The sequence below is a fragment of the Botryllus schlosseri genome, chromosome 12 (genome assembly GCF_051294905.1).
Source record: "Botryllus schlosseri isolate E-star chromosome 12, Bs_hap1, whole genome shotgun sequence".
NCBI lineage: Eukaryota > Metazoa > Chordata > Ascidiacea > Stolidobranchia > Styelidae > Botryllus > Botryllus schlosseri.
The window spans coordinates 14891682-14907331 of NC_137247.1; the positions used below are offsets into that span (position 1 = coordinate 14891682).

Sequence of the window (15650 nt, forward strand, 5' to 3'; positions counted from 1 at the left end):
AATCGCGGATCATAATAGTCTTAGCGGCATATTGTCTCCAAGCCACCAAGAGATAGGAGCCAACGCATGCCAGGCCCGAGACTCGATGGTTACGCCAGCGATGATATCGTTCGTACCATGCCTATTGCAGATGCGATTGTGTAGGCCAGCGATAATATCGTGAGTACCAAGCCAATGCGATTATGTGGACCAGTGATGGTATAAAGTCCACAGAGCCTATTGCAGATGTGATTCTGCCTGCGGAACTACAGGCTTGTTGAAGACACGAAAAATCAGGCCAGCAACGATAGCCGAGTTCGCAGCAATCAATGACCTAATTTGGCGATCTTCTCAGCGGGAAATTGCGTCGCGTTAACACACTGCATTGACGTGTCTCGCTAATTGGCGACACGCTTCTCGGTGATTGGCCCCGCGCAACACTGATAATACGATTTATTGAAGCTTCCTAAAAGTGTAAAACGCAATATTAACGATACTATTTTATCCGGTTAACCGGCAGATTTATATCCGGATATCGGATAACAAAAAAACCTGCGGTTAACCGGTTAACCGTTATCCGGATAATATAACCCTACACGATACCAAGCCCGATATACAGACCTGAATTTAGAATACGCCGGTGAAGCTGAATCTTGTCGTTCAATTGTGACGTAACAAACTTACCCGCTTGTAAGAGCGCAAACATTTACAATCAGAACCAATCCTCAAGCTTGCCGCCACCCTCTATCTTAACTTGAGTAGGTCAAGAGTTTTTTCTCCGCGCCTTCTGCCTATAGTAATGATAACAAACGATGGCGAGAGCTGCAGCACAAGCGGTAGCGATATGCCTCCAGTGCACAGGCGCGATGTGCCAATGCTTAGCGTCTGTTGTAGAGGTAACGAAAAAAGCCTTCCGGGTGTTCACTAAGGTTGCTACGTGCGGACAAGGCTGGTTCGGATTGTTCGCCAACTTCCTAACACTTTTCAACTCCGAAGAAGATCCAGATTATCGGGAATTTGAGCTACCCGTAATAGAGAGCAGGAGTATCACAGATATCCCATTTCTGTTGCTGTTTCTGACTGTTCTCGGCGGAATGATGGCGGCAATGAACAGGTCGATCGCTTTCGGAAGACCCGAGATCTATTTTCAAGGAATCGATTCATTCGGGAACGTGTGCGGATACCAAAACGTACCCGTGGAAGAAGCAGTGCTGTCCGGAGCGGATATGACTGATTTTGACAAGCTATTAATTTTCGATTTCATCACCGAGGCGTCGGTGTTAGGCTCTGGAGACGTAGCGGCCATGGCAGAAATCCGTTCAAAAACTAGGATTTGTGTGAAAGGCTGCCCTGAAATCACAGGATCGTTCAGTTGCAGTGAATACCTTGACAGCAAGACACAGTATTCCGAATCCCTGAGGAATGCCCTTTGCGAAGCAGCGGAGAGTGATTTGTCTATTCTTCGAGAGCAGAGCGTGTCTTTTTCTGTGAGAAACGCCAGATGTGTTCCGGACGTAATACACAGATCGGTATCAGTGACAAAACAAAACGAGATGCTGAATTTATACTCAGATGACTGGGTGTATAATGTAATAGCGGATTGCGAAACATGCGCAGCGGAACTGACTTGGATCACCTTGATCGCTACAGCCTTCACTCTCACTTTTCTTGGCATAATACAGAGCTCCGCCGACAATATTTGCTGGGTCAGTTTCTCAACTTTCACTCTGATCGGAGTCCTTTCCACTTCAGCGATGTGGTATATGTATTATGACATCAATTCCAGGGATACGCCAGTGTTATTTTTCGACGACACAGAAGAGGAAATATTGACTGTTGGCCAAAATGACACGAACCCAAACACCACCACGGGGATGCCAGCGGCCGACAGTCTCCCGCAATCCGGTTCCGTGATACCGTTGGTACCCCAAGCCGGATACTCAATCACGTTCCGCGACGCCGCCATATTGACTACTGCAGTCACCGGGTTTTTCGTGATAGTCATTTTGTTCGTGGGTAGAAAGAACATGGAATTTTCCGCATTGCTTTTCAAGCATGGTGCCATCGCAATGCGAAAAGTCCGGTGGATTTATATTCTACCACTGCTGACTACCTGCGCTATAAGCTTTGCCACAGGTCTTCTGTTATACACCGTCACTCGGCTGACAGCAGTTTTCTTGGATGAAGTGAGAATCGTGGACGATCCTACTTACAACTTCCGCACGGTGGTAATGGATAAAGACACAATGTACACTAGCTGGGTACTTCTTTTCGAATTTCTAGCAGCTATCTGGCTGTTTAGTTTCATCACTTCGTGTCAAAGCCTCATCGCTTGTTCAGCAGTTTGTAACTGGTATTTTTCGAAAGACCAAAGGCACCTCTATCGGCCCATGCGAATTGGATCATCGCGACTTATGCGATATCATCTCGGGTCAGCAGCAGCTGGTGGTCTTCTCGTTGGGTATTTAGGATGGATGAGAGCGCCTTTTAGGTGGGATAACGAATAATCATTTGTAAGATATTGTTATCATCTACATTTAACTCTTGCAGTTTTCTTCAAGCTCGACTAAACAGAGCGCTTGTAAATGCCGAGGGACGTGAGACGCCATCACTATATTCACGAACTATCGAACTTTCGGAGGTGGAGTCCGCCAAAACGTTATCGATTGGCAAAAAATCTGGTACTGATGTCTCGCCATATGGACGTAATGCAACGCCTCAAGCGTCGAAAGGTGTTAGTGAAAAGAAATCAGCTTCAGGTGAGGTGCTCATCGCGCAAGTATCGCATGTAAATACGTAAATTCATTTGGAGTAGCTAAATTGTGTTGCGAAATCGCAGGAACGGAAAAATTATACAGCGATCGTAGTAAATCAAGCCAAATCTCCAAAATCAAAAATAATGACTCATACTCGTCATTACGAAGTGATGGATCGCGCAGAACCGACCAGTCCAAAAAGAAGAAGTCAACGAGTAGAGAAAGCACCTATTACGAAGTGAAGGTGATGAATTCAGCCGGTGCTAGACGAATTATCTTGATGCCAGTGTTGGGTGCGACAATATCACTATACAGCATCACGTTTTTCTGCATGTATTTGCCAAAAAGAATACCAACCATTTACCGAGGAGACACATTAAACCAGGGGCGACCGACCCGTGACCCGCGGGCCAAACGTGGCCCGCGAGAAGGTTTTGAGTGGCCCGCGATGTAATTCTCGAAATTAGCTATAAAATATAAAATGCTAAGATAATTAATTTATTGTGAACTTGCAAGACAAATCGAAAACCTGATAGTAGCCTGACCGCGAACTTTGGGATGTTGATGACTAAAACATCAGTTCCGTCCGACGTATTGGCGTAGCCAGGGGCCATCCACATTTTTTCGTAGATCTTCGTATATGACCACAGATTAGAACATTTCGTTGCAGATTTATTTGACTTGATATTTTTATTAGCATTTCGCGTGATTTATTGTCACTCGATTTTATTGCTTTTAGTATTGGTGCCCACTTCTGAAATTTATAAATTAAATAAATTATAAATTTATAAATTAAAAATACACCCAGTTTACGGAATTCCGTATAACGATATTCACAATTAGAAGAGAACGTGTCATGCAAAATGCGACTTTGCGTCTGCACTCGCAGAAACATCGTCGGCGAGTTAAACCGTTGCACAAAATGATAGACTCATGTTCACTCATATTGATATGTCCAAGCGCCGATTTATGTCCTGGCCAAATGAGCCCAGCGGTATACAGAAGCGACCTGCAATATATTCAGCTAACATTATTATTGGTGGAATACACTCATTACCTTTGAGAAAATTTCGCGCCTCGCGCGGCTAGAACGTGTAAACAGGGATTTCATTGCAGTATTGCAGTAAACCTCAAATATATATCTTCTATAACTTGTAAAAAGTTTACTCTTTTTCGGCTCTCAAAATATAGTAACCCTACACAGAGCCATATCTTGCTTGGGGGACCTAAATTTCGAAGAATTAAAGTTACGATTGTGGTTGTCATTTTGTAGTTCCTCCTTTATGTTGGTGTTAAATTTGTAATCATAAATTCGATTTCAACTTTTTGAAGTCGTAATTGTGTAGCCTATAATTTTGCTTCCAAGATGAATCTTCGCATAATGAATAGACACCATTAAGTGTAATAGGCCTATAGTTGTTCAAGTTTTTTCCTCCCCTATACACCTATGAATCCGATATTTATATCGCATCGAAATCGCCAGAAATTTATAACTGTGAGGTTGCTCAAATGATTACTTTTGAATCCGTTCATTGCGCATCAGGGAGGCAAAAGCACGTCAACGGAGACGAAACCTACCGCCGTTTTGAAGTGTTTTGCGCATGTGTTCGTACCATGCTTTTGGATCTCGAACAACATATTGGTCTACATCAGCGACTTCAACTTCGGCATTGTCAGCCTCAAGGGGAATTCGTTTATAAAGTCAGGATACAAGCTACGCGAAACGCTATTGAAAGATCCGGTACATTATATATTTCTTTTTTTTACTGTAGTCTAAGCTAGACTGGGGTAATGTTCTTATGAGTTGGACAAAAGCATTGTCATGGTAGAAGATGTGAATGGAGGCGCGTATCCGCAGGACAGATGCGGACCAATTTTCCTGGAAATGGCGCCATGCTTTGAAGCTGGGGTTACATTATAATTACCTATTAAATAATATCACTAAATCGACTAAAATTAATAATGGCCGAAGGTAGTTATCGCCGCCAAGGGTTGATTGAGTTATGCTTCATATACCGTATGTCAGGAATTGTGAATGAGAACAAGCATTAGGGGTAGTAAGCAAGGAACGCGTTTTTTAGTCGTTCATTGAATTTATCAGTTAAAGCTCCACCTTACGACACTAGTTCGGTAGAAGTCAAAACGCGGCTTGGTGAAGACTTGCCGATCATGTACTTTGATAGCAATGGCATGCAGCGAAGCTGAAAAGTCACCCCTAATTGAACGGGAAAAAGTTTGGAAATAATCACAGATGATGTCCGAGTGGCCTATACATGAAAACCCTGCAAAGGAAAATTTCCGTCTTGAGTGTAGACCTTGTCACGTTACAGAGCTCTCTGGTAGCTTGCGTATAGTAATGTGTTATATCTTTACCTACAGTCTATGGATGTCGCCGGGTGGATAATCAATATGATGTTTCCATTATCATTCTCGCCCATACTGTACCATTGCAGCTGCCTGACCTTGGTATAACCCAACGATTATAATATTATTATTATTCTTTATTCACAGTAAAACTGGTAGATACACACATAATCCGGGGAGCAACCTGCCCCCAAAGGAAAATGGCGAGATTGGAATTGGCTTAGTAAGCTGTCAAAGCACCCTAATCAATCTTATACCTCCATTTTCAGTAAAGGCCCTTCGATGTCTTTGCAGTAAAAAAGTTCATCTTGTTGGTTAAAATAGGGAAGTAATTCTTTCTCTCTTCTACGGTAAAATGTTATTCAAGCTCCAGTTCGAGGGCAGTTTTTGTCCATGAGTTGGCTACTTCCTCAGAGTGAGGCACAGGTCGCCGATAAGATTCTAAATCTGCGTGATTCCAAGTATTCTACTTACGAAGACTAAATAAAATTAATTAAAAAACATAAAAAAATAAATCGATATCTCAAAAAGTAGAGCTAATTCAGAGAACCGGATGTCATTTTCGGACTCAGCAGCCCATACATACCAAGAATTGCTAGAAACCATTAAAATATCTTTGGCACTAAAAATAAGTTTTTCTGTTGGCTAGTGCAGTGGTTCTCAACCTTTTTGACCTCGCGGTACACTTTAAAAATGAAGAATAGTATGCGGCACACTAGCACAGTGGTTCTGAACTCTTTTGGCTTACGGCACAGGCAAACTAACAGAATGCGTATAGCAGTAACCACAGTCTTACAGAGGTTGTCACTGACGAAGTACCTCCACCTTTTCGGAGCACTCAAGTAGGCTTTTCTCTGCTTCAAATAAGATATTAAGTTTTCTTCTATCCCTGCGGACATGTCACAAATACGTCTACGAATGGTAGCCTATCATTTGACAAGGAAATCGTTTTCCATTCTTCCCAAACATGTTTTTACAATTTTATTGCAGACCGGAAGAAGAACTTTCTCCACTTCCGTGTGAGACTTTGAATTATCAGATATTACCTCTGTTACCACGTTACTGGCCTCCTGAGATCTCGTTTAAACTTCAGGCTGAGCTTAATTTCCTAAGATTGGCTTGGCAATAAAGTCTGCCCACTAACGCATTGTCGATGTCGCATCGACGAGTCCAATCACGATCGCCACTAACAAATACAGAGGCGTAAGGATGTATTATACATGAATGCCAAACGCATTTCCTCGCAGATCGTGTAATTGCGCTGGTGAGGATAGCAATACCTCAATAGTGTTACTGGCAGTCACCCGCAGTTCAATTGTAGTTTCAACAAACCGAGATAATAAACCTTTGCGGCGGGGAAATTTGTTACCTGATATAATTTGATCATCTTTATTTCTCAATTCTCAAATTTGTCGCCTGCAACAAAACGTTGCACCCTGAGCCCACATTTTACCTGCAGTGCTGGCACGCTACCTAACAATCGCAATGTGAATGGTTATGTTGGCAATTCTAATTTGCAAACGTGAACATCACTTCCCAATGAGTTCATTTCGCGATGGTGTAAATGCCTTCCTAGGTGTTGGAGGTTTATATAGGCTCCTACTCGTCTTCCGATCTGCAAAAGCAGTGCCTTACAAAACGTGGGCCGTGCTATTAGTTGGCATCTCATGAATCAAAATAAGTAAAATCGGTATGATGTAAAATGATCAATTGATCATCGATGACGAAGACATGGCAAGAATACTACTACAAATAGAAACAGAAAAAGGTCATCAACCTGCGTCATGTCCCTGTTCTGTCTCCAGTTCTGATGACGGTGACAAGTAAAAACTGAACACCTTCGGCCACACCTCAATATCACGGTGCAATTGCCCGAGTTTAGTTATCATCGTACTAAATGCTACTATATGTGGGCAAACTGGCGTGTCACACCCATTAACGGAGGAGGCCCCAGTTTGATTCATGGCAATGCAGTAGCAAGTTACGAAGCGTCGCAGATTTATGAGATTCTCCGCCCCTAAACGTTGCTGTGCTCAGAGCGTCTTTACAATAAAAAGCCCAGAGAAAGACTCAATCCATGACCTAATGGGGGCGCCAGATTGAGATACTAGATTGAGATACCGTAACTATGGTCGTCTCGACATCCTTATATCTGTTCACTGCATCGGATTGTACATCGAGTGTCTTGATCGGGTAAATTCAATAGAAAAACCAACAATGACATACTCAAAATTTGGATTTTTGTCATGCTTCGACATCGTTCACCACATCTGCTCGCGGCACACCTGAGCAGTCCAATTGGCACACTAGTGTGCCGCGGCACACCGGTTGAGAACCACTGGGCTAGTGTTATCAGTAGAAGTAGCAATTTCAAATGCCTGTCAAAACTATACTGTTGGTGGAAATAGCTGATGTAAAGTCATAAAAGTACTCGAATACGTAGTATCAAAGATTAGATTTGGTTTCATGGTTGCATACCTTCAGCAGTTAAGTATCGGTTGTTACTTTCGAAATTGCAAGATATGTATCTTCGCGACCAAGACGAAAATGAGTAGCCCTATAATAATGTTGACACTATACGGCTCCTTTGACAATGTCACTGATAAAAGTCATGAACACTACTTTCTTTTTCAAAAATACAAAATGGAAAAGGTCAGTAGTTTTGCCCCAACTGGAAGTAACCTAGAAGCATAACCAGTTGGATTTAGTTGTTTAACTGCCTGATTACTCTGGAAATGCGGAAGAACTTCTTTTCTGACCACCTCTGCATGCCACTCAAGATTCTACTCTCTACAGTTCAGTAGGGCATTTTCCGACCAAACCACGCGCACTCGTTCCATAGTGAAGCTTCCTGCCTGCCATATTTTATCTATAAATTAGCATAGCGTGGGGTACGTGGCGAGATAGAGTATGTAGTGGTTTGATCCACAGGTGCGACACTAACGGGTTGCGGGTTCGAGTCCGACCGAGGTCTACTCCATAATTCCTATCTGAGTGTTGGAGGTTTATCGAGGCTTCACCTCGCCAAATGATCTGCGTAAGCGGTGCCTTGTAAAAGCCTAGATGTGAGGCGTACTACAGGTCGGTAGATGCGGAATCAATAAGAAAGAATATCGGCCTGGTGTAAAATGACCAATTCACATGCATATCATGCACGGGGTAATACATATGCCTAATCACGACGAATAATAGGATTATAGACTTTCATCTCATGTCTTTGCCACAGCTCGTGTAGACCTCTCATTAATACCGCCGTTGCCAACTACGTTACCTTCACCATTTCAGAAACTCAAGAGTCTCGGAGCTACGTGCAGTTTCTCGCTGTTTCTTGGCAAGCTGTCGGTTGTTATGATCGTCCTTCCATTCGGACTCCTATTTCTCAAAGACAAGGAGGGTGTTTTCATTTACGGATACCCAATGGCGATGGGCGCCTTGGTGTCGTACCTCGTCGCGCATATCTTCTTATCACTACTGAATGCGGTAACCGGGTACGAAGTGAATATTCATGTTTTGAATGACCCTATGTAATTCAATCGCGGTTAATTTTGTCTAGTGCAGTTTTCGTTTGCCTGATGGAGGACAGGGCATTGAACAACGGGACTTTAGAGAAACCCTATTTCGGTTTGCCCGAATTGATACGGGAATCGCGTGAGATTCTGAACGACCCTCCGGGTATGCAGTTTCCCGTTGCTTTTTATGGCGCTAGCCACGCCGCGAGAGATTAAAATAGGTATTGAAATGTTGAATGCCTTTAGATGAAAAAACATTACGGTTTGCAAGTGAATTCCGACGTCGGCGGAGTACTAAAATAGGTTCCACTCAAAGCTCGAAATCATCTTCATCATATTCAAGGTAAGCTACGGAATTGAACTTTTGACCTCTTGAACTGTAGGTATCATAGATGCGATCTGTAACTTGGTGCACTTCTACCTATTAGTAATGCAACTGGGCTGGGTGTATCAATGAACCATTGTGAAAAATACTCTTCCTACTTTACGGATTACTTAAATAGGTTTTATCAACTAACACTACTTAGCCAAGTCGTTCTGTTGTCGATTAATTCTAGATTTTGACACTACAGGAATAATTTTATTCTGAGAATCTACTTTTAAAGATTTTTATTTTGTGAGGCAGAAAGTAGTTGGGATATGTTTGCATCACTTTTAATAGTGAAATTGTCACAAAAACTTAACGAAATGACCCCTATATCCCCGTAACTTAATATATTTTTGAAAATTTGTGAAATAATCAAGCGATCTATTTACAAATAGTGCCAAACATGATCATAAAAAGTGTAGTTGCATGAAAAATCGAAAAGGTTGCGAAAAATTGCATGAATAATCGAAAAAAGTTGCATGAAAAACATGGAGAAAGTGGCAAAAAGTTGCCATGTAAGATCCCCCCAAACAGCTCAAAAACCATGCTACATATCTTCAAAGTATTTAGAAAGCTGCCGGAATCTGTACAAAAAAGTTGCAAAAGCTGCAAAAATTTGCCCTAGTCATTACTTGTTTTGCTCTGTAACGAAGCTGAACACTGCAATTTTGAAATAAGCCACCCCTGTTTAACTGCTAAAAGTATGCGAACCTCGACCAAATTTACTCCTTGAAACTACTTTTTTGAGTACTTTGAAGGGCTTCGTGTTCTACTTCCACTTCCACGCAGCTTTAAAATATCTTGGAGATCAGTATTTCCAGTTTTGCTTGAGGTCCGACGCCGACTACTTTGATCATTTCTGCATATTTGTTATACATTTATTGCAATTTAACACCTATAAGTTTGAGGCCCGTGTTGTCTCATATTTTGCTTTCCAAAATGGTTACCTTTCCCTATAACTATAGCGGAGGCGGTGTCATCAACAAGCAACCAACGGGTCTCGCGACCGGACGGCACAAAAGCAGCTTTGGTTACGATCATTCTTCGAAGTTTTTGTTGATGCCCAACTCAAAACAAGGCAATAAAAGGCAGCCGGTGGAGACGTCATCATCATCGGCATCCGATCGGTTGCTTGACAAGTTATTCGAAGACGAATTTGACTCAATTCGAGACAGGAGCAGCCAGTACAGTGTGAGTAGACGCTGACTTTTGAGTCATATTGGAGTGTTTTTGTCCTGTAAATGACAAATCCCGATTCGTTTAGGACGACAAACGTGACGATGACGGAGTAGATGATGGGTTGGACGATGAGCAAGTGATGAGTAGGCCTATCGGTTCCCAATGAGACATAGAATGCAACATGTATTTTCCTTAAGAGAGAACGCAAGAGGCGGAAAAAACGGGAAAGTTCAAGGAAAGACAAATCAAAAAATCAATCCAAGAAGACGGACGAAAAGAAGTCAGCACAAGAGGCGAGAAAGAAAAAGGCGAGCGATAAAACGGAGAAAAAGGGCGCGGATGCGAAAAAGAGCGATAAAAAACAAATCAAGGAAGTGAGTATTGTTGAACACTGAACAGTAGGACTGTTCAAAAATAACTTATTTTTCTGGATTCCAGTCGTTCAGTCATCAAATTGTCAGGTTACCATAAAAAACGTTTCACACCAAATCTGGTTCAATTCTAACAAAAATAGGGCTCCGCAGATCCAATTAAAATTTTTGATTTAAACAGGAAAATTAAAAAAAGAAATTTCAGAATTTTCTGTCAACCCCATGAAATTGTTGAGCTGTCTTCAGAGACGATGCAAACAAATTTGACTCAATTCCAACCAGTAGAAGCGGAGTTATTGGAGGTTTTCTTCGATATTTCTCTGATTATCCTTGATTGGTGGATATTCCGAGGATTATCAACGAAAACTCCAATAACTCCGCTTCTACTTGTTGGGATTGGGTCAAATTTGTTATGCATCGTCTCTGAAGACAGTTCAACAATTTCATGGGGTTGACAAAAAATTTACATTGTCCTGTTTAAATTAAAACATTTAATTGGATCTGCGGAGCCCAATACTTGTTAGAATTGAACCAAATTTGGTGGCTTGAATCCAAAACAAAAAGTTATTTTTGAACAGCCCTACTGAACAGTCATGCAGTCGTTCACAGAGGCGTACTCAGAGAGACCAATAGGCGATCGAATTTTTCAAATTTTATACTCATTTAGGGTTATGCATTTGCGACATACACCAGATTTACTTGAAGTAGACTTTGGTAAGCAAATATGAGAAACTCATTTGTAAAAAGTACTCCCGAGAATACTATTGTTAGTGGGGTAAAACCAGCGTAGAAAAAAAAAAAGACTGGAGTTAGTACGTACTGTTCGAAGCAGAGCCTAAATATGAGTTGTTTGCCTACCGGTGTCTTATGTGAGCATGAATTGGGATTTTAAAAGCTACCGAACAAGGAAGTAATTTCATCTATTATCAGGTCGCGCATATAGTTGTAGGACGTCACATGGTCATAATATCCTATAGTGGAGTTATACCAATAGTTATCAAAGCAAACTTTATAACGCAGGTTTTAATACTAAAATAGCGGACATGCCATTTCAAATACGGACGAAAAACAGTCCTGGATTATATCTCGAGGTATGTGATGCATTGAAATGATTTTGTCTCGTAAAATTCTTTTCCCGGCTACACAATATATTGGCATGTCAGCACTATGAAAACTTACTCGCTAATATCGAAATATTTTGACGTCAACTATTTTTCCGTCTACATAGACAAGGAAGTCAGACGGCAGTAAAACTAAAGGCGGGCTGAGCAAAGAAATCCCTAAAAAGGATAACGAAGGAAACAAAGAATCGGCGAAGACTTCTAACAGCCAAAGTCACAGACACGGTGGGAATTCTAAAGAGAAGAAGGAAGGCAAAGCCGCTGGCAAAACCCCAACGAATGAGGGTGATTCTAAGGACACAAAACCAAAGTCCAAACATAAAGATAAAGCAAAGGGCACCGCCGCTGATAAGAGCGATAAGCAAGATAAATCAAAATCGGGGAAGACTAGTGTTAAAGAAAACAATAAATTATCCAAGGACAGCGGAAAAGCCGACTCTAAGGTCAAGGAGAGTATAAACGGACAGAAACCAGATAAAAGCAAACGAAAAGAGGCCGGAAAGGTAAATTCAGAAAAAGCGAAAGGGGCCAAAAAGGAGAAGCTGAAAGCAGCGAAAAAAACGAAGGTGAAAGCTACCAAGCAATCTAAATTGGGTAAATCGCCGACAGGGATGAAAAAACCGAAAATGGAAAAAGTAAAAGGACTGAAAACACCCAAAATCGGCACAATGAAAGCGGGCAGGCGGCCACAAAGAGCGCGTTTAAAACTAGGCTTAAAAGCAGGTGGTCGAAAAGCCGGAAAGACACCGTTCTCCCGTAAGATCGGCGGCAAACTGGCTGGCGCTGCCACGAAACGCGCGACGGGCGGCATAATGGGGAAAGCGGCGAAAATGAGAAAGACCGGCAAGGCAGGCAAGGGCGCCGGCGGGGTGGCTGGTTTGGTAATCGGCGGAGTCGAGGGCGCGGTGAATATCGCCGACGGGATGCTACGGATTACTGACAAAAAGGAGGATTTCAATAAAGAAGTGCATCGGGTGGCGTTCGGGACGAGAAAAAGAGCGAAGACGGTAACCGCGGCGAAGGCTGTGTTCGACGGCGATCCCAGTGAGTTGCTTAACGTAGCAGTCATAGTTGAGCAGATAGATTTTTTTTAGCTTTTTCGAATTAGATTAGAATTAGAATTACTGAGATAGCGAAAACTTGGAGACTATATTAAATTTCGATTAGTAAGAAATGCAACACAATTAGGACTGCATTTAAAACAAAAATCAATTTAAATTTTAAAACATGGTCGTTGTTTAAAACATCTTTTGATAATGACGTCACGGGTATTTGAATGTGAGGTCACAATGGAATGCCATTGATAATTGAAAATAGATCGTAAATATGGCACCTTTGCCGAAAAAGGCTTCCGACCACTGTCCGCTAAAAAGTATCATTGACAAGGTCTACATCATTATGTGGGATTTTTATGGTCGGGGGTCATTATAATCAGAATATATCCATTACGTACCAATGATCTATATAACTACTTTCTGTAACTGTTGAACCGACAACGATTTCGAAGGTTCCAACAATTCCATATCGTATACGTCAAATGTATCGACTGCACATCGTCGGTAATCTCATACTGCCTGTTATTTCAGAAGTATGTACATTCTTTAAATGGAATTTGTTTTAAATGCAACCCTAAACACAATCTAGTTCAGGTCATATCACACCAGAGTTCATCCACATAAGCATGAAACTGACAGATGTCTGAACACCGAGCTTGACTCGTTTCGCACTGTACTGTTCTCCTGTAGCATTTGCCGGAAAACCAGAAACTAAATATGTATTAAAATTAGAGCATAGACACATTTCGCAAATTTGATTAGAATTAGATTACGGGAATTTCGCTCTCGCTAGTTTAATTCGATAACTTTGTCAAAGTCGGATAGCAGTGTATGGATTCCCGGGATGTCGGCAAGAAGTGGTCACGAAGTACTTTTTACGTACTTTTTAGTGGTACCGGTACTGAAGCAGCTTTTGCCTGCTTGTACTAGTATACTTACTCAAATGGGCACATTTTTACACTATCATGCCGGTTTTACCTGTAAAACCCGCGAAAATAAAAAAAAAGTTGTATTGTAACGGTTTTCTACTTACTTTTTACACTTTCAGGAACTTTTTTGGTATGTTTACGTCACCATTATGCTGGAAATTGCCGTAGCAACCGGGTGAAATAGCCCCAGTATTCCAGCAACTGAATTTATTTTCAATAATTATATTTTCAGTGTCATTAGTCATTTGAGATAGTCGTAAAGATGCATTTTGCGACTTCGGAAATAGAAACTCCCGAAATTACACGGTCCGTCTACGAAGTTCTTGAAACTACTTGCAAAGTTATCATACCTTCATTCCCTACTTTCACTTTACGTAATTATGACATGTCTTGTAAATATCTGTAAAGTCTACCTGTAATTAATGACTCTACTTCTACTTCTATACTTGAGTAGCAACGCTGTCTAATTTGGCCACATCTGGAAGCCAGCACTCATTCCAATGTTCATATATTTACAATGACGACTAACGAGCGGTGAGACCGCAATAATAGGATATGAATCGCTGAACCACAAGGAGACAGGAGTCGTTTAAGTCATTGTGAATCTGTAAAATTGCAGTTTCGGGTACTATATACTTTCAAGCGACCACTTTACGATCATAAATGAATTTAGGGTTGGATTCAAAACATGAGGTGTTGTAAAACACTTTGTTTAAAATATTTTTTAAACAGTCTTCCAAACAAATGCCATTAAAAATTTATTTCAAATTAAGTGGAATAGATATGTCCAAATACTTCCGAAAAGACACGTAGTATTACACTTCGGACGACTTGCACTTGATATAGTATACGTATACCATATGGAATGGTTGGAGTACTCGAAATCGTCGTTGGTTCAACAGTTATAGCTAGTAGTTGTGTATCGCTGGAACGGAATGAATGTTCTGATGATGATGACCGCCGACCGAAAAATGCTGCATAACCATGTAGATATTTCAGTGGCGTTAGCCACAACAATACTAATAAGCGCGTTTGACGTTAGTCTGAGAGTCATACAATGTGGTACCAGAAACTTATCATATAACCCACCGTAACATAGAGAAATCTTGGTTTCCAAAAAATGTTTTAACCAAAATTTCATAATATCGCCGATATCATATCGCCTCAAAGGAGGTATATTGACCCAAAATTTCCAATTGTAATTCTTAACGATTCATATTACAATGTCAATCCACTGTGACGTCGCAATTGAAAATTTGTGACGTCATGCAAAAATGTCACAATCAAAACATATTTTAAACAATTGAATTCTTTTTTAAATTGAATTTTGTTTTAAATGCGACCTTATATGAATTGGTAGATACTTCTGCTGGTGGCATCAAATTCGAGGGCAATGCCAGAGAGATCTATTTACATTCAAAAGCTGCTAGGTTAGACAGCTCTCAGTTCAAGACTTAAGAACGCCTCATTCCTTTGTGATAGATGTATTTGAGGCCTTGGACGAAGTTGACAATCGCTTTGACGAGGAAGAGGCTTACGAAGAGCAAATGAGAATGTATGTAAAGCAAAAACGAAAGAAAGAAAAGGACCACATCAAAAAATTATTGGACGAAAGGAATGCACTAAGAAAACGGAAAAAGAGGAGTCATAAGTAAAAATATTCGGATGAAATATCGTTCAAGTACTTGGGTTTCAAGTAGAGTAAAGGGGGTGGATAAGGAGCAACACAACGTACACACAAAAAGACAGTTTATGTAATACCACCGTGCTATCTGGAGGCGTTTGAGAAATGTCAGGAACTGAATATATGTAACAATGAAGGAATCGCATCAACAATCGTCCTTATCACATCCACCAGGTCACTTTATCATGGTCGGAAATATCCGGAATGCCATGCAGGACGATGCAGCATCGATGGTGATGCAATATTTCCCTCATAGCACATTTCCATTGCCAGTATATCTGGTACATCACGAACAATGGATATTCAGGCTCTCTGTATATAACTTTTTAAAAGCAA

General features: G+C 41.2%; 1 protein-coding gene across 1 annotated transcript; it reads left to right on the forward strand.

Annotated features, from left to right (window-relative positions):
• Nucleotides 1–688: 688 nt before the first annotated feature.
• On the forward strand, nucleotides 689–15650 carry LOC145451944 (uncharacterized). The gene is made up of 12 exons (XM_080330156.1): nucleotides 689–2470; nucleotides 2530–2738; nucleotides 2819–2979; nucleotides 4279–4476; nucleotides 8385–8587; nucleotides 8653–8771; nucleotides 8855–8951; nucleotides 9941–10166; nucleotides 10240–10290; nucleotides 10352–10528; nucleotides 11754–12690; nucleotides 15113–15650. The coding sequence occupies exons 1-12, from the start codon at nucleotides 792–794 to the stop codon at nucleotides 15283–15285; spliced, it is 4230 nt and encodes a 1409-aa protein (XP_080186282.1). The 5' UTR covers nucleotides 689–791; the 3' UTR covers nucleotides 15286–15650.

Bases quoted from the DNA above. Each gene is read 5' to 3' on its own strand.
- LOC145451944 (XM_080330156.1), top strand. From the start codon at position 792: ATGGCGAGAGCTGCAGCACAAGCGGTAGCGATATGCCTCCAGTGCACA. The intron at 2,471-2,529 runs GTGGGATAACGA...TAACTCTTGCAG, and splicing joins TGGATGAGAGCGCCTTTTAG to TTTTCTTCAAGCTCGACTAA. The intron at 10,291-10,351 runs GTGATGAGTAGG...ATTTTCCTTAAG, and splicing joins ATGGGTTGGACGATGAGCAA to AGAGAACGCAAGAGGCGGAA.